This window comes from Chiloscyllium punctatum, chromosome 41 (assembly GCF_047496795.1).
Source record: "Chiloscyllium punctatum isolate Juve2018m chromosome 41, sChiPun1.3, whole genome shotgun sequence".
NCBI classification, from domain to species: domain Eukaryota; kingdom Metazoa; phylum Chordata; class Chondrichthyes; order Orectolobiformes; family Hemiscylliidae; genus Chiloscyllium; species Chiloscyllium punctatum.
Window position 1 is genome coordinate 8907864 of NC_092779.1, and position 24041 is coordinate 8931904.

Sequence of the window (24041 nt, forward strand, 5' to 3'; positions counted from 1 at the left end):
TCATCATCATTATATCATTATATCATAGTAAATAAACAGGAGGTATAAATGTCTCATAGTCCATCCTACCTCAGTGCATTTGCAACATGACACTTTGGTGTAAGCAAGTTCCTATGTGTAACTAGAAGCTTAATATTAGCCCAAGATACTTGTGTGCCTGTGGAATGTAATGCTTATAATTAATAGTTAGTTGTAACAAATGTTTATAACATTCTTTAATACCACAATATCTACACCCAATTTTGTATGTTACGGGAGATTGCATAAACATTGCCACAGCCAGCAAAATGCCCGGCTGGAGGAAAGTTCAAACCATGAACTATAGCTATCTATCAAAGATTCTATCATTTCAGTGGTGGTTATTGGGAAATCAAGTTGATGACGAACAGAGATTAGCTTTGGACAGAAGAGAATTTTACCTCTTAACTGCATCTGTTTCCAAGGACATTAATTAGTCTGCAAACAGGGCATTAATTGCCAAGAAAACAGAGCTGATTTATTTTTGGTTGGACTATTAGTTCTTTCTAAATAAAATAAATGTTTATGTTTGCCTCAATTAAGACAAAGCAAAACATTAAAAAGCTGCATTGCAAGAACAGGAGCAAATGAAGCGATACACAATAAGCCAGAAGGTAAAAAAACTCCCAAACCTGTTCTGGACAGAGACTGTGAATTAGTAACACCAATGTAAATATAAATGCTCAGATACCAGCAAAAGGTTTTAGAAAATGCAATCTGTCCAGATCATAAAAAGTCACAAATCATCATTCTACTACATTGCAAAGGAACAGAAGCCAGCTCAGACCAACTACACGCACTAAGCGTACACATAGACAGTGAGGCTGAACTTTCTGACAATAATGGGTGGCATGGTGGTACAGTGGTTAGCACTGCTGCTTCACGGTGCCAGAAATCTGGGTTCAATTCCTGCCTCAGGCAACTGTCTGTGTGGAGTTTGCACATTCTCCCTGTGTCTGTGTGCATTTCCTCTGGGTGCTCCGGTTTCTTCCCACAGTCCAAAAATGTGCAGGTTAGGTGAATTGGTCATGCTAATATTGTCCTATGTGTTAGGTGAAGGGGTAAATGTGGGGGAATGGGCCTGGGTGGGTTGCTTTTTGGAGGGTCGGTGTGGACTTCTTGGGCCTAAGGGCCTGTTTCCACACTGTAAGTAATGTAATGTAATCTAATGTAATAATGTTATGAAGCCTCCAAAGTTTGCACTGAAGTTTGAAGTTTTAATCTTACAAACCCTGTATTATATGTTTGTTTAATTATTAAACTGATAACATACATCTGTATCCAGCCATGTATATCTGTTTGGGATTATTTTATTGGAAAAGTGGGGACATTGTATTGTGTCTCACAGTAAGTATAACTTTAAGGGACATGTCATTATCCTTACAGTATTGAAAATACCCTGATTACCCATCTTGGGTGACTAATCCAGACAGCCAACAATTTGGGCCATGATAAAGTAAAGCATTCTTGTCCTTTAATTGAAGAAAGAAGAGCTGAAAGGAACTGAAGGAACCTTACACTGTAATTGAAAAACAAAAATATAGAAGAAAAAATTGTTTATTTAAAATTAACCTACTTGTAAGTAAATTTGTTGCAAGTAGTTTTATTTGAGTTCAGAATGAGACCCATTATAATAAGGATACATCTACATTTAAGTGTTGGTCAGGGTCTGTAATTCTACATGTAATTACATGTTTTAACCTCCTGACTAGTGACCTGGATATTTGTGGTCTCCCTTAAGTTGTATCTCAGGGGAGGCACTTCACCTGCACCCAGTTAACTATTTCCGTATTAAGTATCCTGCAGCCTTCAGAAACAATAATCATTATTAAAGAAAACTCATTTTTTGGATGTGCCGGGTGTTGCTGATCAGAGGAGCCTTGATTTGTGCCCGTAAGAAAGTAGTAATGAGCACTTTCTGCATCGAGCATAGGGAAACCGCACCTTTATTGTTAAGAAGAACCTCAAGAGTTTGATTCAGTGACAATGAAGGAACAGGTTATTTCAGCATTAAGACATTGTACTGAATGGGATGATTGAGGCTGGTGGTGCTTCCATCCAGTTCTTGCCTTGTTCTGTTGGATAATCTTAAGGTTGAAAGGTGCTGTTATAGAAAGCTTGGTGAGTTATTCCAGTGTATCTACATAGAACATAGATCTTAGAACATTACAAGGTAGTACAGACCCTTCCCTTCAGTCTTCGATGTTGTACTGACCTGTGGAACCAATCTGAAGTCCGTCTAACCTACACTGGTCCATTCTCATCCATATGCCTTTCCAATGACCATTTAAATGCCCTTAAATTTGGTGTATCTACTACTGTTGCAGGCACGGCAGTGGTTAGCACTGCTGCCTCACAGCGCCAGAGACCCGGGTTCAATTCCCGCCTCAGGCGACTGACTGTGTGGAGTTTGCACGTTCTCCCCGTGTCTGCGTGGGTTTCCTCCGGGTGCTCCGGTTTCCTCCCACAGTCCAAAGATGTGCAGGTCAGGTGAATTGGCCATGCTAAATTGCCCGTAGTGTTAGGTAAGGGGTAAATGTAGGGGTATGGGTGGGTTGCGCTTCGGTGGGGCGGTGTGGACTTGTTGGGCCGAAGGGCCTGTTTCCACACTGTAAGTAATCTAATCTAATCTAATCTACTCTCTGAGTAAAGAAACTACCCCTGACATCTGTCCTATATCTATCACCCCTCAATTTAAAGCTATGTCCCCTTGTGCTAACCATTGCCATCTGCAGAAAAACGCTCTCACTGTCCACCCTATCTAACCCTCTGATTATCTTACATGCTCAACTAAGTCACCTCCCAACCTTTTTCTCTCTTACGAAAACAGCCCCAAGTCCCTCAGTCTTTCCTCAGAAGACCTTCCATCTGTATCAGGCAACATCCTAGTAAATCTCCTGTGAACCCTTTCCACAGCTTCCACAGCCTTCCTATAATGTGGTGACCAGAATTGTACGCAATACTCCAAGTGTGGCCACACCAGAGTTTTGTACAGCTGCAACATGACCTCATGGTTCCAAAACTCAATTCCTCTGCGAATAAAAGCAAATACACCATGTACCTTCTTAACAACCCTATCAACCTGGTTGGCAACTTTCAGGGATCTATGTCTCTGCTCATTTACATTACCAAGAATCTTACCATTAGCCCAGTACTCTGCATTCCTGTTACTCCTTCCAAAGTGGATCACCTCACACTTTTCCACATTAAACTCCATTTGCTGCCTCTCAGCCCAGCTCTGCAGCTTATCTATGTCTCTCTGTAACCTACAACATCCTTCGTCACTATACACAACTCTACCGACCTCATTGTCATCCGCAAATTTACTAACCCATCCTTCTAAGCCATCATCTAGGTCATTTATAAAAATGACAAACAGCAGTGGCCCCAAAACAGATCTTTGTGGTACACCACTAGTAACTGAACTCCAGGATGAATATTTCCCAACAACCACCACCCTCTGTCTTTTTTCAGCTAGCCAATTTCTGATCCAAACCTTTAAATCCCCCTCAATCCCATGCCTCCATATTTTGTGGCAATAACCTACCATGTGGAACCTTATCAAATGCCTTACTGAAATCCATATACACCACATCAACCACTTTACCCTCATCCACCTGTTTGGTCACCTTCTCGAAGAACTCAATAAGGTTTGTGAGGCACAATCTACCCTTCACAAAATTGTGTTGACTATCCCTAATCAACTTACTCTTTTGTAGATGATACAGATGGTACAATATCAGTAGTGGGGCAGTTAAAGTGGATGAAGTCCAGGCTCAACTCTCGGGATCAACTATGTTTTTAAAGCTAAGATAGATAACGTTTTGAATAGTAAAGGAATTGAATAGTAAAGGACGGCTAAGTGGAGCTAAGGCCATGAAAAGATCAGCCATGATCTTATTGAATGGCAGAGCAGGCTCGAAGGTCCAGACGGCCTACTCCTGTTCCTAGGTCTGATGTTCTTATGTATCTCCTTCTTTGTTCTGGATGATATTGAGGGTCTTCAATGTTGCTGTAGCTGGATTGCCAATTTGGACAGAATTCCTTCAAACTCCCTCATCTTTTGGGGAATGATGAGGTTCTAGAAAGTCAAGAGGTAAGCCAGTTGCTGTAGAACATTCAACCTCTGACTTGGTTTACTGATTAGGATGTGTTTGTAGCCACACCAGCTGTGCTTCTATTCAGTGGTGACAGTCTGAGAGACTGAGTATGAGAAAGTTGACGATAGCAACACCATTGAATGATGAAGAGAAGCTGCTTAGCTGTTTGCAGATGTTTTTTGGTTGGCCCTTTTGTGGCATGATTGTTAGATATCAACCCAAGCCTGGGAACTGTTCAAGTCTTCCTGTGTGAGAGCGCAGACTGCTTCATTCTCTGAAGGATTGAACCATTCGTGAAGAGTGAGTGCTTCATCCGATGCAAGGAATGTACAGTTTGTTCTGGTATAATGGGTGTTTCATCAATGCGAATCAGCTATAATGCGATTGAGGAATTGTGGACACTGGTTGGATAATGCAAACTTTCTACTGAATAGGTATAGCAATTTACTATAGTGAGCTTCTACTGCACAATTTTCTATAGCAGCTTTCCATAGCGTGATTTTCTATTGTGTGAGGGTGCACTGTAATTTTCTATTGGCTGAAGATTCTAGAATGCTATCTTGAGGAACTCCTGTATTGTAGCCATTATGGGACTGACAGTTATCCCAGTAATAACTGACAGGTGAGATGAAGGATTCAATGCAGAGTGGATTACATGTGCTTGTAAAATTGATGGCCTGATGTTTTCAAATAGTGCGAGGATGTTAGGTTAGTGTGAAGACTATTGAAATAATCAAGTTAGTAACCAGGACAGCTGTTGTACAGTGACAAACTTAATTAATTTCCATCTTTATTGCACAGGATTCCAGGATAGAATAATAGATATTTAAAAGAACTTGGATTTATAAAGTTTTAACACCTTATCGAACACTGAAGATGCCTCAAAATGCTTCCCTTTAATTATTCATGACAATCGGTAGTTCAATGGTTAGCACTGCTGCCTCACAGCACCAGGGACCTGGGTTTGATTCCAATTTCGGGCGCCTGTCTGCGTGGGTTTCCTCCCACAATCCAAAGCTGTGCAGGTTAGGTGAATTGGTTACGCTAGATTGCCCATCGTGTTCAGGGATATGTAGGTTAGGTGCATTAGTTCGGGATAAATGTGGGGAAATGGGTCTGGGTGGGGTTACTTTTCGGAAGGTCAGTGTGGATGTGTTGGACCAAATGGCCTGTTTCCACATTGTAGGGAATCTAATCAAAGCAAGAAACCAATTTGCATGCAGCAGAACCCCAGCGCTTTAATTTGAAGTTATAACGACATTATGGTTATGTCACTGGATTGGTAATTGAGAGACGTTGGTTTATAATCCAGACAGTCATGTTCAAATCCCACCATGACGGCTGGGAAATTTAAGTTTAATTAACTGTATAAATTTAGATTGAAAAGCTTAAATCATTTGCAGTAACAGAAAACTACTACATTGTCATGTTGTCTTATTCACTAATGCCTTTGAGGAAAAGACATCTATCATCTGTACATAACACTCACGAATGTGAATGATTCTTAGCTACCCTCTGAAATTAGTCAAGTCAGTCAGTTGTTTTCACCACTGCCTTCTGAAAGGCAATTAGGAATGGACGTAAAGCTGGGCTTATCAGTAAAACCTGCAAGTGCTGGCAAATGGGACTAGATTAATTTCGGATATGTGGTTGGCATGGACGAGTTGGACCGAAGTGTCTATTTCCATGCTGTACATCTCTATGACTCTAATCTATCTTCTGATCGTGTTGACTGAGGGATCGATGTTCTCCACGTCACAGAGAGGACCTCCCCATTTTTTGAATAGTAAGAGCACAGAAAGGGTGAGAGAAATTTGCATTTCTCTTCTGCAATGACAATTGGCACTAGTGTTAAATCTGTGTTTGATTGTTTTGTTCCCAGGAATTACAAGATTTGGTTAAGTGGGAGTTAGGTCATGAGCCCATTGAATGGCAGAACAAGCTCAAGGGGATAAGTAACCATTTCCAATGTTGCTAGTATCAGGGATCCTTTCACATCTATTTTAGCCACAGAGTTAAGTTGAGTGTGTAGCTTTAAAATAATGTCAAGGGTTAGTTCTCAGGCAGTGCACTACTGCCTCTGTAATGCACTGAAATATTATTGCCGAAATGCTTCCATTTAAGTAATCGTGACATTGAAGGCTAAAGTCCTGGTCTTTATCATGGTTAGGAATCAAAACTCGTCATGACAGGTGAGAAGAGAGAGAGTTCAAATGGAGCTGAGTGGTAACGTTTTCACATCGAGGGTGATGTATATGTGGGATGAACTGCCAGAGGGAGTGGTAGGAGTTGGGCCAATTACAACATCAAAGTCATTTGGACAGGTGCTTCAGTAAGAAAAGATTAGAGTGAAACAGGCCAAACGCAGGCAAATGGGACCAATTCATATTCAGATACTTGGTCGACCTGGATGAGAAGGGACTGTTTCTGTGCTGTATAACTCTATAACTCTATCTACTTGAAACTTGAAATCAAGGCCATTGATTTCTAGTGTCTTAACACTGAAATCCCACTCTTATTTCATGAAATTAGAGCATTTGTATGATTTATTTTTGAGATCACATATTCTGTGATTTCACTCATTGGACAGGAATGCTGTTTTAGTGTAAGTTTGTAATATGCTCAAGTTAGACCTCACTATATTTCTTCAGACAATATTTAATCATACCTGATCATCTTGCAGTTGATTTCTCTTTTCTAACTCAAGAAGTGTGACACTGGAAAAGCACAGCAGGTCAGGCAGCATCCAAGGAGCAGGAGAGTCAATGTTTCGGGCATAAGCCTTTCATCAATCTTCAAGAGGTCTCTTTTGTGTGAGAGTTGAAGTCATTGTCACATTTTGTTTTAGTCATTCATGGGATGTGTGGGCGTCACTGTCTGAGCCAGCATATTTGTTGTCCACCGCTAATTGTCCCTTGAGTGATTTCCTAGGGCCATTTCAGACGGCAATTTGGGCACAGACATGAAGGACCTGTTTCTGCACCATTTGGCTCTAAGACTCTAAGTTAATACTTGAAGAGTTGAGATGGGAGTTAGATTTCTCTGGAATTGAGTATCTAAAATAAGATTGTGTTAGGAACATGTTTAAACTTTGTTTTGCTGTTTGTGTTATCTTAGAGATATAGATTTTGTTTTTGCTTTTTTTTAAAAAATGTATGTGTGTTCTGTTGTTAAAGAATATTTGCAGTTTTATGTGAATATGTTTCTGTGACTAATCCACCATATTAACTAAATGCAGCATTTAAACGTATGCCCCATCAAGCCAGCTTTCATTGTGGGAACTGATGTCCAGTGTGACCATCAGCTGGGAGCATAACACTCCAGAGACATACACTTCAAGCTTTGACATTTGGACACTGATGAACAAGATACACTGTACATGAGTCTAACATTTACAGGTGGTTATATCAGCAGAGGTGTACTTAACATGTGTCTGACCATGTCACTTTTGATCATTTAAAATAACACTGTTAGCAATCCACCTGACTAAATCAACATCAGTTCTGGTTCAAATAATATCTCAATATTGAAATTTGCACGCCTTTGTTTTCAAATTCTTACATGGCTTCGTACACCCATAACCTCTTCCAGCCTTGAAAACACTCGCCAATTTTGATGCTTCTTCTATTTTGGCCTCTGGTTCATTCCTGATCAGAATTATTGGCAGCATGTTTAGCCATGCCATCATTTCCCTGGACCCTAAGCCTTACCATTCCCTCCCTGAATCCTTCTCCTTCAAGACCTTCCTCAAAACCTATCTCTTTAACCAAATCCCTGCTTGAAGTCAAATTATATGAAAGGTGCTATATAAATACAAGTTATATATTCTGTGGAATATAGTATTTAAAAACTGGTGTAAATGGTATGTAGCTCTAAACCATATGACCACTCAGGTTTTGCTCCATGTTTTGTTTATAGACAGCTGTATCTATGCATGTTCAGCTATTATAGCTAGCTTTTTAGAACTGATCTTTATGTTGCTCTAACATGCAGCTTATACAAACTGTCGGAGCTGTGGATAAGGACTCACCACCAAGTGGATCCAGATTCTTCTTCAGTTTGACCCCAGAATCTGCCAACAATCCTAATTTTACAGTTCTGGATAACGAAGGTAGGGATTTAACCCAGGACCAAGTATGGGGGCGACACAGTGAAGTGTTATAGAGGCAGAAGGTGCTAGGAATACTTCAGAGAAAGTGAGGATTGCACATGCTGGAGATCAGAGTCAAGAGTGTGGTGCTGGAAAAGCACAGAAGGTCAGGCAGCATCCGAGGAGCAGGAAAATCAACATTTCGAGCATAAGCTCTTCATCAGGAATGTGGGGGAGGCCCAAGGGGGCTGAGAGATAAATGGCAGGGGCTGGGGGGATGGTAGCTGGAAATGCGATAGGTAGATGAAGGTGGAGGAGTGATTGTGATAGGCCAGAGTGGAGGGTGGAGTGGATAGGTGGGAAGGAAGATGGAGAGGTAGGACAGTTCAAGAGGGCGGTGCCAAGTTGGAGGGTTGGATCTGGGATAAGCTGGGAGGGAGGGGAAATGAGGAATCTGGTGAAATCAACGTTGATGCTGGTGGTTGGAGGATCCAATGGTGGAGGATGAAGCATTCTTCCTCTGGGAATTGGGTGGCTAGAATTTGGCAGTGGAAGAGGCCCAGGACTTGCATGTCCCTGGCGGAGTGGGAGGGGGAGTTGAAGTGGTCAGCCACAGGGTGGTGGAGTTGATTGGTGTGTTTGTCCCAGAGAAGTTCTCTGAAACCTTCTACAAGTTGGTGTCCTGTCTCTCTAATATAGAGGAGACCACATCGAAAACAATGGATATAGTAGATGAGGTGTTTGGATGTGCAGGAAAATCTCTGCTGGATGTGGAAGGATCCTCTGGGGCTTTGGACGGAGGTGAGGGGGGAGGTGTGGGTATGGGCTTTACACCTCATGCGGTGACAAGGGAAAGTGCTGGGAGTGAAGGGTAGGTTGGTGGGGGGGAGCATGAACCTAACAAGGCAGTCACGGAGGGAATAGTCTCTGCAGAATGCAGATGGGGTGGGGAGGGAAATATATCTCTGGTGGTGGGGTCTGATTGTAGGTGGCGGAAATGTCGGAGAATGATGCGTTGTATGCAGAGGTTGGTGGGGTGTAAGGTGAGGACCATGGGTTTCTATCCTTGTTGCAATTAGAAGGGTGGTCTTCAAGGATGGAGGTGCGGGGAGTGGAGGAGATGCACTGGAGTACTGCTGGAAATACTTAGCAGACCAGGCTCCAACAGTTAACGTACATCTGCTTGGATAACTGAGGGTTTGTTGATGTGATTTGTCATTTTTATATGTGAGCCAATGTAGCAAACAATTCAGAGAATCAGGTTGCTATTGAGACAGATATCTAGAAGTTTATTTAAAACCCTAATTATATAATCAGAACATAGCCTAACTACTGTCCTTATGGATGTTACTATTTATGTACACAAAACTGACTTACTGAAGATACTACACTGACCTCATTATATAGAGAGCATGACTGAAGCTGGGGGGAGTCTGTTCAGACTGAAGTATCACATATTATGATGGCATGTAACTGCTCTTGAAGGTACAGGTCTGTTTGGTTTTAAATCTGTGCCAGCACTTATTTCTCATATTCCAGTTTGCCAGCCTCCAGTATTTAGCCTTTGCTGAGATAAGTGTTGATTTTTCCTTCCAGGTTACGTTTTGCCTTATACTTGGTCAGTAAGATGAATGCAATTGGGTGTCAGCGCAAATTAAAATAAAGAACTGCAGTACTGGAAATCTGAAACAAAAACAGAAATTGCTGGAGAAACTCAGCAGGGACTGGCAGCATCTGTGTTTCAAGTCCAGCGACCCTTCCTCAGAACATCAATGGCAGCAGAGTATTTGAATATTTTTAAGATCAAAAATCGCACAACACCAGGTTATAGTCCAACAGGTTTATTTGAAATCACTAGATTTCAGAACGCTGCCCCTTCATGAGGAGCAGCACTCTGAAAGCTTTTAAATAAACCTGTTGGACTTTAACCTGCTGCTGTGTGGTTTTGGACTTTGTCCAACCCAGTTCCAACACCAGCAGTTCCACATCGTGGCTACCATCAATATTTTTAAGACTTTTGATAAGCAACACTGCGAAAGGCGATCAGGGTAGGCAGAAATATGAAGCAATCAGCTCAGCCACGATATGACTAAGTAGTAGAGCATGCTTGAGGGGCTGAACGGTCCACTCCTGCTCCTTATCCATTGTAAGCTCATGTGTTACAACTCAGAAATGTGATTGTAGGGATTCCAACTGGTGTCACTAATTATGGCATTAAAACTTTAAATCCAATAAATTCTGGAACTACTGTTACCTCCATTTTAATCTAGGAACAGCATTACAGTTACAAAACACAGGAATATACATTTTATTTTTACTCAGTTTACTAGCGACTTGTACATAAAATTTTTTTTTCTGCTCCAGATAATGTCAGGGAGCTTAAGTTAGAACATTGTGTCATAAAGACAGTAAGTCAATTGATCATGTGGCTCAGAAGATATGTTTATACCTCAGAGTGAAATATTACACTTTTTATTATCTTGAATATGTATTACATGAAACATGATACATGTGGAAATGAAGCAGTTTATTCTTAGCCTTGGCATAATTAATTTTAGCCATTTAAGAATCTTCCAATTGTGCCTTTCATTAATTCCCTCGACCAGTCTAATGTCAGCTTTTGCATAAAAAGGAGCATCTGGCCCAGTGTGAACTTTCACCACAGCACCTCCCAGTTCAGCCTTTTGAAAATATAAATTTGACTCAGATGGCAGATTCAAACGGCAAGCTGCAAGTGGTGTGCCAGAAAGAGGGACTTCGGGAAATAAACTGGCAACATCCAAGCGTGTTTCAGCAATGTTTGACAGCAGAATGAAATGGCCTGGATCCATCCTGCCTGCTAGCATCGTAGAATGATACAGTACAGAAGAGGTCCTTCACCCATCCAGCCTGTCCTGGCAAAAAATATATGCTTACTTAGTACCGTTACATTGCATTAGGCCCATTACCTTGCATGGTGCTGGAAGAGCACAGCAGTTCAGGCAGCATCCAACGAGCAGCGAAATCGATGTTTCGGGCAAAAGCCCTTCATCAGGAATATTCCTGATGAAGGGCTTTTGCCCGAAACGTCGATTTCGCTGCTCATTGGATGCTGCCTGAACTGCTGTGCTCTTCCAGCACCACTAATCCAGTATTTGGTTTTCAGCATCTGCAGTCATTGTTTTTACCATTACCTTGCATGTTATGACACATCAAGTGCTTATCCAACTTCTTTTTGAGGGTTTCTCACCTTAACCACCCACCCAGCTTCCAGAATTTCACCAGGAGCATCCATTATAAATGTGACACTTAACCCAAGATTGCAGCAATTACACAATCGTGGGGTATAACACATCGCATCTTATTTGGTGCCTTATTATGGATAAGCCCCAGGCAAGATTCCTCAGTGCACCAACAGCTATAGTCAGGCTACCCCCAGTCATTCAGCTCCTGGGTGGGAGGAATGAACTGATGCCTCTTCTTTATTCTCCCTCCATCCCACCAACCAACTCCCCACCCCCCTCCTCTCGATTGGGTGCACGAAGGTTAATTTAAGCAATCATCCCTTCACTTTGCCATGTCTTTCTCCTAGACCGACTGAATTCATGTTTTTAAAAGGAGTCCGTTTAACTCAGCCTTCTTGAGTTAACAAAAGTTTATCAGTTACCAAATGAAAGAAGAAATAATAACGTACCGTATAAACACACAGATTAAGAACAAAGAGTGAATCCAAAAAATTGATGGAAGTTTAAAAGAAATCAGCCTCTGAGCAGTTCTTGAAGAGTAGATTAGAATATTGTGATTGTCACATTGTGGACTCGTTATGCCGTTGTTGGTAGGTGAGCAGTTGGATTTTTCTATCTGTGGCTGTCTGGTAGAGCGCAGGGTGAGGAACTCCTTTTCCTCTTTCACTTGAAGTGCAGAGATGTTTCATATCTCCTTTCAAACTGTGACTGTCACAGTGCACTAATCCACACCCTAATAATTCAGGACAATAATACACACAATCTAGGGGTTGTAGATAATTTTAAAGCTTTTTTGTGTGTCACCAGAAGGGAAAAGCACATACGTATTTGCAGGAGATGGCTTCCTGCTGAGAAATGGATGTGTAGTCAGCCTCCTGCTATCTCATTCACTCAGTCACTAAATTTACACTTACAGCACCTTTTACCCATACAGCCCTCTTTTAAAAGAAAAACTCATGGTGGAATGTAACATTCCACTGAGATTACACAGAAACACCATCATGTACTAGTTCCCCTCCAAGCCCCTCACCATCCTGACTTGGAAATATATCATTGTTCCTTCAGTATCACTAGGTCAAAATCCTGGAACTCCCTCATTTACTGCTTTGTGGGTCTATCTACAGCACATAGACTGTACAGTTCACCTTCTTAAAGGGCAACTAGGGATGATCAATTAATACTGGGCCAGTCAGCAATGCCCACATCCCATCAGTGAATTTAAAAATTTCAATACGAATAAACATGTCCACAGATACTTTAAGGTTCTGATCTGTTGTATTGACAACTTGCAGTTTCCTCACACAAATACACTCATTAGTAAGTTTAGGATGCAGTATCACCTTATTGTTTTATGTAGATTCCTGGACTTCTGTGATCTTCCTCTTAGTTCCTTAAACTCGATCTCTTGACTCACAATATACCTTTTTGAGTTTTTAGCAAAGTCAACATGACATACAAATTCCTTTGCAGCTTTAAGCCTTCAACTCTAGTCGATTCTATTTTACAACCAACAACTTTCCAAGGTGCACAATACTCAGCTACCTGCTGATAAATGTTTTGTCCTCTTCCTCTCTCTCTCTCTCAGATGCAGACTATTTTCTGACAAAGACTAATCATCTCATTTAAGACAGTTACTTTAGCCTTACCATTGGATTTTAGTCCACGCTCCTGTACTGGATTCCTATGACAGTCTTCAACTTGTGACACATACATTGGTCATCATTGCGTTCTTAAGACACCGCTCAAATACCCATTGACTGACAATGTGCTACACAAATCCTTACTACCCAGCAACACTCTTGCTCTCTCTGTCTGTCTGAATAAATGATCCTCAGCACGATTCCTATGACAGATGCTAAGTGATCAGTGATGTGTCTCTATTTTTATATCCTTTTTACAGGTAGCCTCTGCAAAGTCTTATCCAGATACACACGTCTGCATCAACACAATCTAACAATTTCTAACAAGTATTAGCAAGTCTTAGCCAATGGGAAGCGTGCTCATGGCTTTCCCACAACTATCTAATTGTCCCTTTTACAATTTTGACAAGAGGCCTTGGGTAACTTCAAGGAATTTCAAACAGTCTTGTAGTCTCAGTTTCTTTTTACTGCTATCCCTAGATAGCAATGGAACACAAATATGAAAATTTCCCACTTAGAACTTCATAAGTTTCTTCCCCATTAGCCATATGGTTAAAGCACTACCAACCTTCGCACCGTCTTAAATAGCATCCTAATAAAAATACATTAAGCCTTTCTAGTATAAAGTTTATCTACTGTACAATTTTAAACTTAAGCCTTCTGAATTACACAAACCTGCCAAAGCAGTGAAGTCTCACAATAAGTTTTCCTGTTCTCACAGCACTGCAATGCCAAGACAGTAATACTCCTCGTTCCATTTTTTTCACTTAGTCCCACCAATCACTCTTATTTTTGACAGAGGATTTGGAGAACCACCATAAAGTTTTTGTGGCTGATCCTCCTAAGTCCAGACTATAGAGATTCCACTCTCCAGCAGACCCACTAAGGCCATCTCACTTTCTTTGAAAATGTACCATCCCTCCCATCCCACTTTAGCCACCACTCCATTTCTCTCCACAGAAACATACCATCTCACTGAACAAAAACATCCAATCATCTCACCTTTAGGAATATATCAGTACCTCACTCGTAGGAATACCTAGCCATCTCATCGACAGGAATACCCGACCATCTCACCTGTACTAAACCCGACCATCTCACTCATAGGAATGCCTGAACATCTCACCAATAGGAATACCTAAACATCACATCTATAGAATCACCTTGGAATCTTACCTACAGGAACACCTCACTATCTCCCTACAGGAACACCTGACCATCTCACCTATAGGTGCACCCAACCACTTCACATATATAAACACCCTGACCATTTTACGAAAAATCTCACCTATAGAGACACCCAACCAGCGAATCTACAGGAACACCCCACTATCTTATCTGTGGAAAACCTGACCATCCCACCAATAGGACCATCTCATCTAAAGGAATAACTGACCATCTCACTTACGGGAAAATCCAAGTCATTTGATCTTTGAGAAATGCCGGCAGCACAAACATCTCATTCTATAGGAACATGCAGTCATGGGACCATTGCACCTTTCCCAGGATGTAGGACCACAATGATCTGAGAGAGTGTGACCATTTCCCCGATTGCATATCCTTGAATCTTCAACCTCGGATAACTGAGCCTTTCCAGTTTTTTTGGAAAGGAAAGTCATCACATGTTGCTAAAGTTACAATGTATGATGGTCATATAATGGTCAATTCTATTCACTTAAACAGGAGCCCAACCTGTTGAAACAAAGAATACTAAAACGTATTTGGCTGTGTACATTGTAAAGCAACAATATTCGATTCGTTTTTAGATTTGAACTTTGTCAATATTCTTTAATAATGCACAATGTTTCTAATCTAAATAACACGACTGACTGCAAACTAATACAACAACGATTAGTAATCTTTATTAGTCACATAAAATGCAATTTGCACAGAAGTAGAAAAGTAGGTTAAAATGATAAAGTTACCAGATAAAATGAATGCATGAAGCACAGCAGATAGGAAGAAGACAGATTTTTAAGGCATGATCCAAATGTAACAATCAAACAAGACATGTGAAACTTCCACTTGTGAAAGGAGTGAAGGGGACCTGTACAAAGTAAATGCTTTAACTCTTTCATATGGAATGTTCCTTTCAGATAACACAGCAGGAATTCTAACCAGGAGAGGTGGATTTCGTCGTCAAGACATGAGTACCTACCTTTTGCCTGTCCTGATTGCTGACAAGGAGTATCCCATACAAAGCAGCACAAATACCTTGCTGATCAGAGTGTGTGCCTGTGACAGTGACGGGACTATGCAATCCTGTAATACAGAAGCAATAATCCTCCCTCCTGGTCTCAGCACTGGGGCTCTCATAGCCATTCTGCTCTGTATCATTATTCTGCTCGGTAAGTGTGTTTTTGTAAAAGTTTAATTAATATCTCTCTTGTTATTGCATTTCATTTCAAACAAATGCAATTATTTTAAAGAATAGCTTTAGGAATAAAATGAAGAACTGACACAAAAAAAAGAAACAAAGTGCCAGAGAAGCTCAGTATGTCAGGCAGCATTTGTGGAGAGAAAACCAAGGAAAAGCAGACTGACAAAGTGTTACTAAACGCGAAGTGCTAACTCAGTTTCTCTCTCCACAGGTGCTGCCAGACTTGCTGAGCTTCTCCAGCACTTTTTGATTTTGTTTGCTCCATCAATGAGGAACTTGAGTGATGAGGACAGATTGAAGGTATATCCCCTTGTGGGAGAGAGTAGAACAATGGACAGATTTTAAAAATAAAGGCTCTTCCTTTGAGATGGAGATAAGGAGGAATTTCTTCATACCAGAGGGATTTGAGTCTTTGGAGCAATGAGCAGTGCATCATTAAATATTTTTAAGGCTGAAGGATCAACTCTTGACTATCGTGTCCCTGGAGAGACGAAGGTTGAGAGAAAATTTTACTGAGGTTTTCAAAATCATGAGAGAGCTGGACTAGGTAGATGGGCAGAAACTGCTCCTCCTCATAAAAGAAGAAAAGAATGAGAGGGCCACAATTTTAAAGTGATGTGCAAATGAAGCAAGGATGATGGGAGATAAAAATTTATCAAGCAGGCAGTAGTTAGGGTCTGGAATGTACTGCCTGGAAATGTGGCAGAGGCAGGTTCATTGGAGGTATTCGAGAGTTTAGTTATTTGGGTAAAAATGGTGAGCATGGATATGGGAAAAAAACAGCAGACTAGTACAAGGGATAGAACCAATGCAGGTACAATGGGCTGAAGGGCCTCTTACCGCAATACTGTAACGATTCTGTGATTTTTGGCAAAAACGCTGAATGACAGGGTCGATACTGAAAGATATATCCCCTGTGGGAGAGAGTAGAACAAGGGACACATTTTAAAATTAAAGACTCTTCCTTTGAGATGGAGATAAGGAGGAATTACTTTGTACCAGAGGGATTTGAGTCTTTGGAGCAGTGATCAATGGATCATTGAATATTTTTAAGACTAAAGGATAAACTCTTGACTATCAACACTCAGTTAGCAGTAATGCGGAGTTGGCCACACAGATCAGATCAGCTGTATTGTTAGTGAATAGTGGAGCAAGTACAAGGGGCCCAGTGGCCTAAAACTGTTTCAAATTTTCTTAGCTGTGCTTTAACTATAAGAGAATGGTCTTCATAATGAGAGGATTAGAGTACAGGAGCAACTGTACACAGCATTGGTGGGAAACATGTGGTGTATTGTGTGTAATTTTGATCTCCCAATCTGAAGAAGGATGATCTAGTATTGGAGGGAGTGCAGCAAAGATTAATTCCTGGGATCGTAGACCTGACGCGTGAACAGAGAATGGATCAGTTAAGATAATACTCACTGGAGTTTGGAAGAGCAAGGATCTCATAGAAATCTATAAAATTCAAACTGGACTAGTCAGGATAAACACAGGAAAGATGTTCTTGATGGCTCAGGAGTCCAGAGTTCATTGTATAAAATGCAACATAGGCCGTTTTGGATTGAGATAAGGAAAAGTTTCTTCAACCAGAGAGTGGTGAGCCTAATGGAATTCTCTGCCAAAATATTGAATGTTTTCAAGAAGGAATCAGGCTAACGGGATCACAGGGTATGGAGGGGAAGGAACAGGAGACTGAGCTGGATGTTCAACAGTGTTCAGAGAGAATGGTGGAGCAGGCTCAAATGGCCTTCTCCTGTTCCTATTTACTATATTTCAAACATATCCTGTGCATTCTAAGATATTTCTCCAACTCAAACTCAGCTGCCAATATGTTAACCCTTGCCCAATCTATAATTTCCTTCACAGATTGACACTGTTAGGAGCAAAATCAATAAAATTTTAGACGAGACCAACAAATCTAGAAACAAGACAATTTATTACGAACTTGCAAGTAAGGGCTTCAATTGCATAAGCAAATGAGCAAATTAGAACTGAGGTTAGTGTCCAGTTATACCCTTTGAGCTGAGTGAGGTCATCTCTCCAGACTCCTAATTACCCAATCTCTCTTACTGTGCCAGACCACCGCCCAGTTGTGCTCCACCCTTATTACTTCCCCCTTCTCCAGGTTGGCAACCTTCCTTTCTGTAAGTGCTGACACATACATTTATTTTGTCGACAGTACATCTAGATCTGGTTTAACATTTTGTATCAATTCTGCTGGTACATTCCATCCTCGGACATTACATTACCTTGTATCATTTTGTATAGCTCAAGCATTTTGGTTCTCTCAGCTCTTTGATGAAAGCATAATTTTACAAAAAGAACTTTTTGTTATAGTAATTACACACCAAAGTTAGTATTTAATTAACCACAATTATACACTGAAAAGTCCCTAAATACCTGCAGGGTTAATCGTTCTCTTGCTGTACCCCTTTTCTGTATGCTTTTTCTATATCTGCAAAAACAACACTTTACCCCATTTCTAACAACACCACTCGCCCTCACACCTCATCTTAAAAAGGATCAATAGTCTTTTTTTGATTCCTAGATCCCTTACGTGATCTAAGCCCATTGCCTTTGTTTTAATTTGATGCTCATCATGTGTCAATGTGCTCTCTGTGTGGAAGGACATTGAGGTGGGGAGATGGTGAAACCTTGTTGGAGTGATCAGAGCCTTAAATCAGAGATTTAAGGTCAGCATGGACGGGTTGGACTGAAGGGTCTGTTTCCATGCTGTACATCACTATGACTCTATGATTCTATACCAATACCTGATCCAGATGAAAGATTCTGTGACTCCACAGTAAACATGATGTGAGACAATGTCTTAGCTGCCAGTGCTGGCCTGATTTGCAGCAGCTTTATACTTGGATGCACCTGCTTTGAGTATGAAAGTTTGTTCCCATTGTGAGAGGGTGTGTTCCCATGGTGAGAGTGTGTTCCATTGTGAGAGAGTGTGTTCCCATTGTGTGAGAGAGTGTGTTTATTGTGAGAGAGAAAGTGTGTTCCCATGGTGAGAGTGTGTTCAATTGTGAGAGAGTGTGTTCCCATTGCTGCTCGTTCAAAATGACCTTCCAGTTTTGTCACAATTAGCTGTAACAGACTGCTGTCACTGTCAAGGTCCCAAAGATGGCAGTCACCAGCGAATATTATTCCTGCTGTTCTGAAATTGTTTTCTCTCTGCTTTCTGCCGACAGTTGTGAAGATCACACTCACTCGGTAGTGTTTTGACATTGATCACGACCAGAGTAATGTTGGGGCTACACTGGTGTACAATCCCATTTACACATCAGCCTGTGTTTGCTGACCTAGTGCAGGTTTGTAGCTCCTTGAAAGTGGAGTCGCAGGTAGATAGGATAGTGAAGAAGGTGTTTGGTATGCTTTCCTTTATTAGTCAGAGTATTGAGTACAGGAGTTGGAAGGTCATATTGCGGCTGTACAGGACATTGGTTAGGCCACTGTTGGAATATTGCGTGCAATTCTGGTCTCCTTCCTATTGGAAAGATGTTGTGAAACTTGAAAGGGTTCAGAAAAGATTTACAAGGATGTTGCCAGGGTTGGAAGATTTGAGCTACAGGGAGGGGTTGAGGCTGGGGCTGTTTTCCCTGGAGTGTCGGAGGCTGAGGGGTGACCTTATAGAGGTTTACAAAATTACGAGGGGCATGGATAGGATAAATAGACAAAGTATTTTCCCTGGGGTAAGGGCTTCAATTGCATAAGCAAATGAGCAAATTAGAGGGCATAGGTTTAGGGGGAGAGGGGAAAGATATAAAAGAGACCTAAGGGGAAACTTTTTCACGCAGAGGGTGGTGCATGTATGGAATGAGCTACCAGAGGATGTGGTGGTGGCTAGTACAATTGCAACATTTAAGGGGCATTTGGATGGGTATATGAATAGGAAGGGTTTGGAGGAATATGGGCCGGGTGCTGGCAGGTGGGGCTAGATTGGGTTGGGATATCTGGTCAGCATGGACGGGTTGGACCAAAGGGTCTGTTTCCAGGCTGTACATCACTATGACTCTATATACCAACACCTGATCCAGCAAGACCCCGATGTAAAAATTCTGATCTTTGTTTATAAATCCTTTTGTGGCCTTATCCCTGCCTGTTTGAGCAGCCACCTGCAGCCATCCAGAATCTTTGAGATCCTCTTTCCCATTTTAATTGCTCCACCATTAGTGGTCCTGTCTCCAAGGTGCTTCTAAGTCTGGAAGCCTCACCTTAACCTCTCTGTCTCTACCTCCCTGTCATTCTTAAAGTCGTGCCCTAAGACCTTTCTCTTTAACCACACATTTGGACACTGACCTAATACTTCCACATGTGACCTGGAGTTGGATTTATAATAATTTTGATAATAATTGATAATAATTTTGCTTGACTTGCTGTCAAGCACCTGGGAGCTTGCTATTATTTTAAAGACACTATAGAAGTGCATATTGCCATTCATACATAGTTTGCAGCAGCTACAAGGTGAGCTCATAGGGTGTTGCAAAAGCCTTTGCCCTCACATTAAAGTTTACTTGAAGAGTGGCCTGTAGCATAATAAACCCCCTCTATGTGGCAGGCGATGAAACGTAGACTTGCATCGAGATGTGTCCTTCCTATTGCGTTGTCCTCCACTTCATTTATTCCCCTTCCCATGCTTCATTTCCCAAAACAGGTTGTGTCAGGTGCTTGTGCTTGGGGCTGGATTATGGGATGATGTGGTGTGATATACCTGGCAGGTGATCTGGTAGGTCTCATCCTGAAACAGATGAATCGGGTGACTAAACGGAGCCATGCCGGAACCACACACCCTGCCGAATGTGGGGCAGGCGAAGTTTGAGCTGAGGGTAAGGCAGGAGGTGTTTGGGGGGGGGATGGGGCAGGAGGTGTTTGAAGGGGATGGGGCAGGAGGTGTTTGAAGGGGATGGGGCAGGAGGTGTTTGAAGTGAGGGTAAGGCAGGAGGTGTTTGGGGGGGGGATGGGGCAGGAGGTGTTTGAAGGGGATGGGGCAGGAGGTGTTTGAAGTGAGGGTGGGGCAGGAGGTGTTTGGGGTGAAGGTGGGGCAGGAGGTGTTTGAGATGAGGGTAGGGTAGGTGGTGTTTGAGGGGAGATGGGACAGTCACCTGAGGACCTACAACTCCAGAGGGGAAGGAGGTCATTCTTGATCCCCAGAGACTGCCTTGGAAGGTGAAGATCAGCAAATGCTCTCCATTCATGACAGTTCCTCAGAAACCCATTCCCTGTTTATAAATTCTTATTGCAAAGGCTTTATTTGCATGATTCACTAAAAAATGTTACGACCTTAATTCATTTGGAAGCCATCGCATTGGGGTGTATTCCTACTGCCTTTCTCTTTCTTTAAGTCTGTTTCAGGATGAGACCGGGACAGAAGGTGTTTGAGGGTGAATGAAGCAGGAGGTGGTTGAGGTGAGGGTAGGGCAGGAGGTGTTTGAGGTGAGGGTAGGGCAGGCGGTGGTTGAGGTGAAGGTGGGGCAGGAGGTGTTTGAGCTGAGGGTAGGGCAGGAGGTGTTAAGGTGAAAGTATCAGATTTCCAGCCAAGTAGTAATCCTCTCCTTACCACCCTCATAAACCTGCTTCCAATCTTGCCTTGTAGTTGTCAAAAACACCCCTTCTGACATCGTCCGTACCTGCCCGTTCCTTTACTGGTGATTCACATGTGGACCACAATGATTGATGGCTGTCTCTCCTCTTCCTTGGACTTTTCCAAACTTTATTCCATATCTTCCTTCTCACTATTCCAACTCCTGCAGTACTAAGAATTTCTTATTCTTGCCTCCCTGTCTTTTGTCCACTCACTTTGTCTGATACAGACAAATCACTGTCTAATATAGAGGCAGCCTGGTTTTCACTTCCTTTGTTTTGAACAGTATAATAAACATTGTGGGTTTATAAACATGCAGTGTAGGTGCAATCTGCTCCCTCTACCTTGTGATCGCTTGAAGACAACTCTAACCAAAAGAAAAGAAGAATTTGAATGCTTGGGGGTATTTAATTAAAATGTAATCAAAAAAGTGGCACATATCACATGCAACTTTAGTAGTGTTGAAGTGCCATAGCCATTTAACAGATGCTCCTGCCCACGGTCCTCATCCTTCCCACAAGACGGGTGGCACGGTGGCTCAGTGGTTAGCACTGCTGCCTCACAGCACCAGGGACCCAGGTTTGATTCCAGCCTTGGGTGACTGTCTGTGTGGAGTTTGCACATTCTCCCCGTGTTTGTGTGAGTTTTCTCCGGGTGCTCCAGTTTCCTCCCACAGTCCAAGGATGTGCAGGGTAGGTGAATTGACCACATTAAATTACCCATAGTGTTCAGGGAAGTATAGGTTAGATGCATTTGGAGTGGGTTAAATAGAGTCATAGAGATATACAGCACGGAACCAGACCCTTTGGTCCGACCCATCCATGCCGACTAGATATCCCAACTCAATCTAGTCCCACCTGCCAGCACCCAGCCCATATCCTTCCAAACCCTTCCTACTCATATACTCATCCAAATGCCTTTTAAATGTTGCAATTGTACCAGCCTCCAACACGTCCTCAGGCAACTCATTCCATACATGTACCACCCTCTGCATTTGTAGAGTAATAGGGAAATGGGTCTGGATGGGATACTCTTTGGAGATTCGGTGTGGTCTTGTTGGGCTGAAGGGCCTGTTTCCACACTGTAGGGATTCTGTGATGATTCTATGAAGACGATGATGCCCCAAACTTGAGAGGCTGATTGGCTCAGTACACTCCTGCTTTAACTTGTCGATCCTTATGATTAAGCTGAGGCAGTACCTAGTAATGTGGAGACCCAGGTTACTACCCTGGAGGGACAGAAGTTCAAACGCCACATGGGCAGCTGGTGGAGCTTGAATTGAATAATCTCAGTAATGCTGATTGTGAACCTATCCCTGACTGTTGTTAGGACAATTCAGCGCAAACAGAACTTGCACTATGCTGTTGGTCTTATTTTGAACCATATTGAACTAATCAGCTCCTCTCATTTCTGTTTATATTCAATTAGACTTTTGTCTTCACCACCTGCTCCAAATTCCTCCTGGTGATAACAGCCTCTCTCAGGATTCCACTTTTCGCCTTTTGTTTCTGCCTGCCCCAGCCACCAGCCCAATGTGATGTGTTTTCTTGTCAAGCTGTTATATTCTCATCACTACCACACTCTTATACTCCTAATAAATCAGTTTCCAAACCAGATCTAGCTACTCAACTTGACTGCATTGTGGAATCCCAACTGCATCATGGATCAGTGAATGCAAGAACTTCCAAATTCGCCGTATCGGCAGTGGGCTGAAAAATGATAGATGGAGGTCAGCCTGGATAAATGCAAGGTTTTGCATTTTGGTATAACAAATAAGGGTAGAGCTTATTCAATTAATGGTAGGGCCTTGTGTAGTGTTGTAGAACAGAGAGAGGTACACAATTCTTTAAAATGTGTCACAGGTAGATAGGGTGGTTAAAAAGGCATTTGGCACACTTGCCTTCATTGCTCAGTGCTTTGAGTATAGGAGTTGGGAAGTCATGTTGAGATTGTACAGGACAATTGTGAGGCCTCTTCTGGAATACTGTGTCCAGTCCTGGTCACCCAGATATAGGAAGGATATTATCAAGCAGGAGAGGGTTCAGAAGAGATTGACCAGGTTGTTGCTTGGTATGGAAGGTTATAAGGAAAGGCTGGATTGGCTGGGACTTTTGTCACTGGAGCATAGGAGTTTGAGAAGTGACCTGATAGAAGTTCATAAAATATTAAGAGATATAGTTGGAATTGATGGCAGTTGTCTTTTCGCTAAGATGGGGAGTTTCAAGACTGGGGGTACATTTTTAAGGTGAGATTTAAAAACAACTTGAGGGATATATCTTTTCCACAGAGGATTGTTTGCGTGTGGAATGAACTTCCTGAGGAAGTGGTGGATGTGGGTCCTGTTACAATGTTTAAAAGATATATGGATGGATTCATGAATAGGAAAGATTTGGAGGGATCGTGGCCAGGAGCAGGCAGGTGGGACTAGTGTGGTTTGGGATTATATTCAGCATGGACCAAAGGGTCTGTTTCTGTGCTGTATGACTCTCTGACTGATTCACACTCAGCAAGGGATGGCCTACATCCTCACTGGTCCAAAGCCTGCTCTCCTGAGGGATGGGAGGAATCTGGATGAGTTCATGAATAAAGATTTCTGAACTGGACCCCGTAAACAATCCACTCAGATACAGAACCGGAAGTACCAACAAACAGAGATGTAAATACCAGATGGGACAGAGCACCAACACCTTATCAAAGATGGACTGATGATGCATGTATTAATATGCATTAATGTCCTCATCGTGATGTTATCTCATCTCTTGAATATGCATTTCCCATTCTCGGCAGACAGAAACTAGATGGTGACAATTCCTGACATGAAAGTGAGGGTCATCTCGAACTCACCAGTTGTTCCTCCAGACCTCTATCTTGGTCCATAGGTGCCAACATCTCAGGACAAGCTCCCTGAACTACAAATGCACAAATTCCTCTCTCCCATCCACCATGACCCCCCCGGTGTCTCTCTGCCATGCTGGTGCTAAATCATTCTGTCTGACCATGTC

At 42.1% G+C, this 24041-nt stretch overlaps 1 protein-coding gene across 6 annotated transcripts in view; it reads left to right on the forward strand.

Annotated features, from left to right (window-relative positions):
* LOC140464828 (cadherin-6-like) overlaps positions 1–24041 on the forward strand; it is a 217175-nt gene that overhangs the window by 179842 nt on the left and 13292 nt on the right. For all 6 annotated transcript variants that reach the window (XM_072560325.1, XM_072560323.1, XM_072560328.1 and 3 more), the window contains 2 exons: positions 8112–8229; positions 15169–15420. In XM_072560325.1, coding sequence (XP_072416426.1) covers positions 8112–8229; positions 15169–15420 — 370 coding nt within the window. The remainder of the gene's footprint in view (positions 1–8111; positions 8230–15168; positions 15421–24041) is intronic.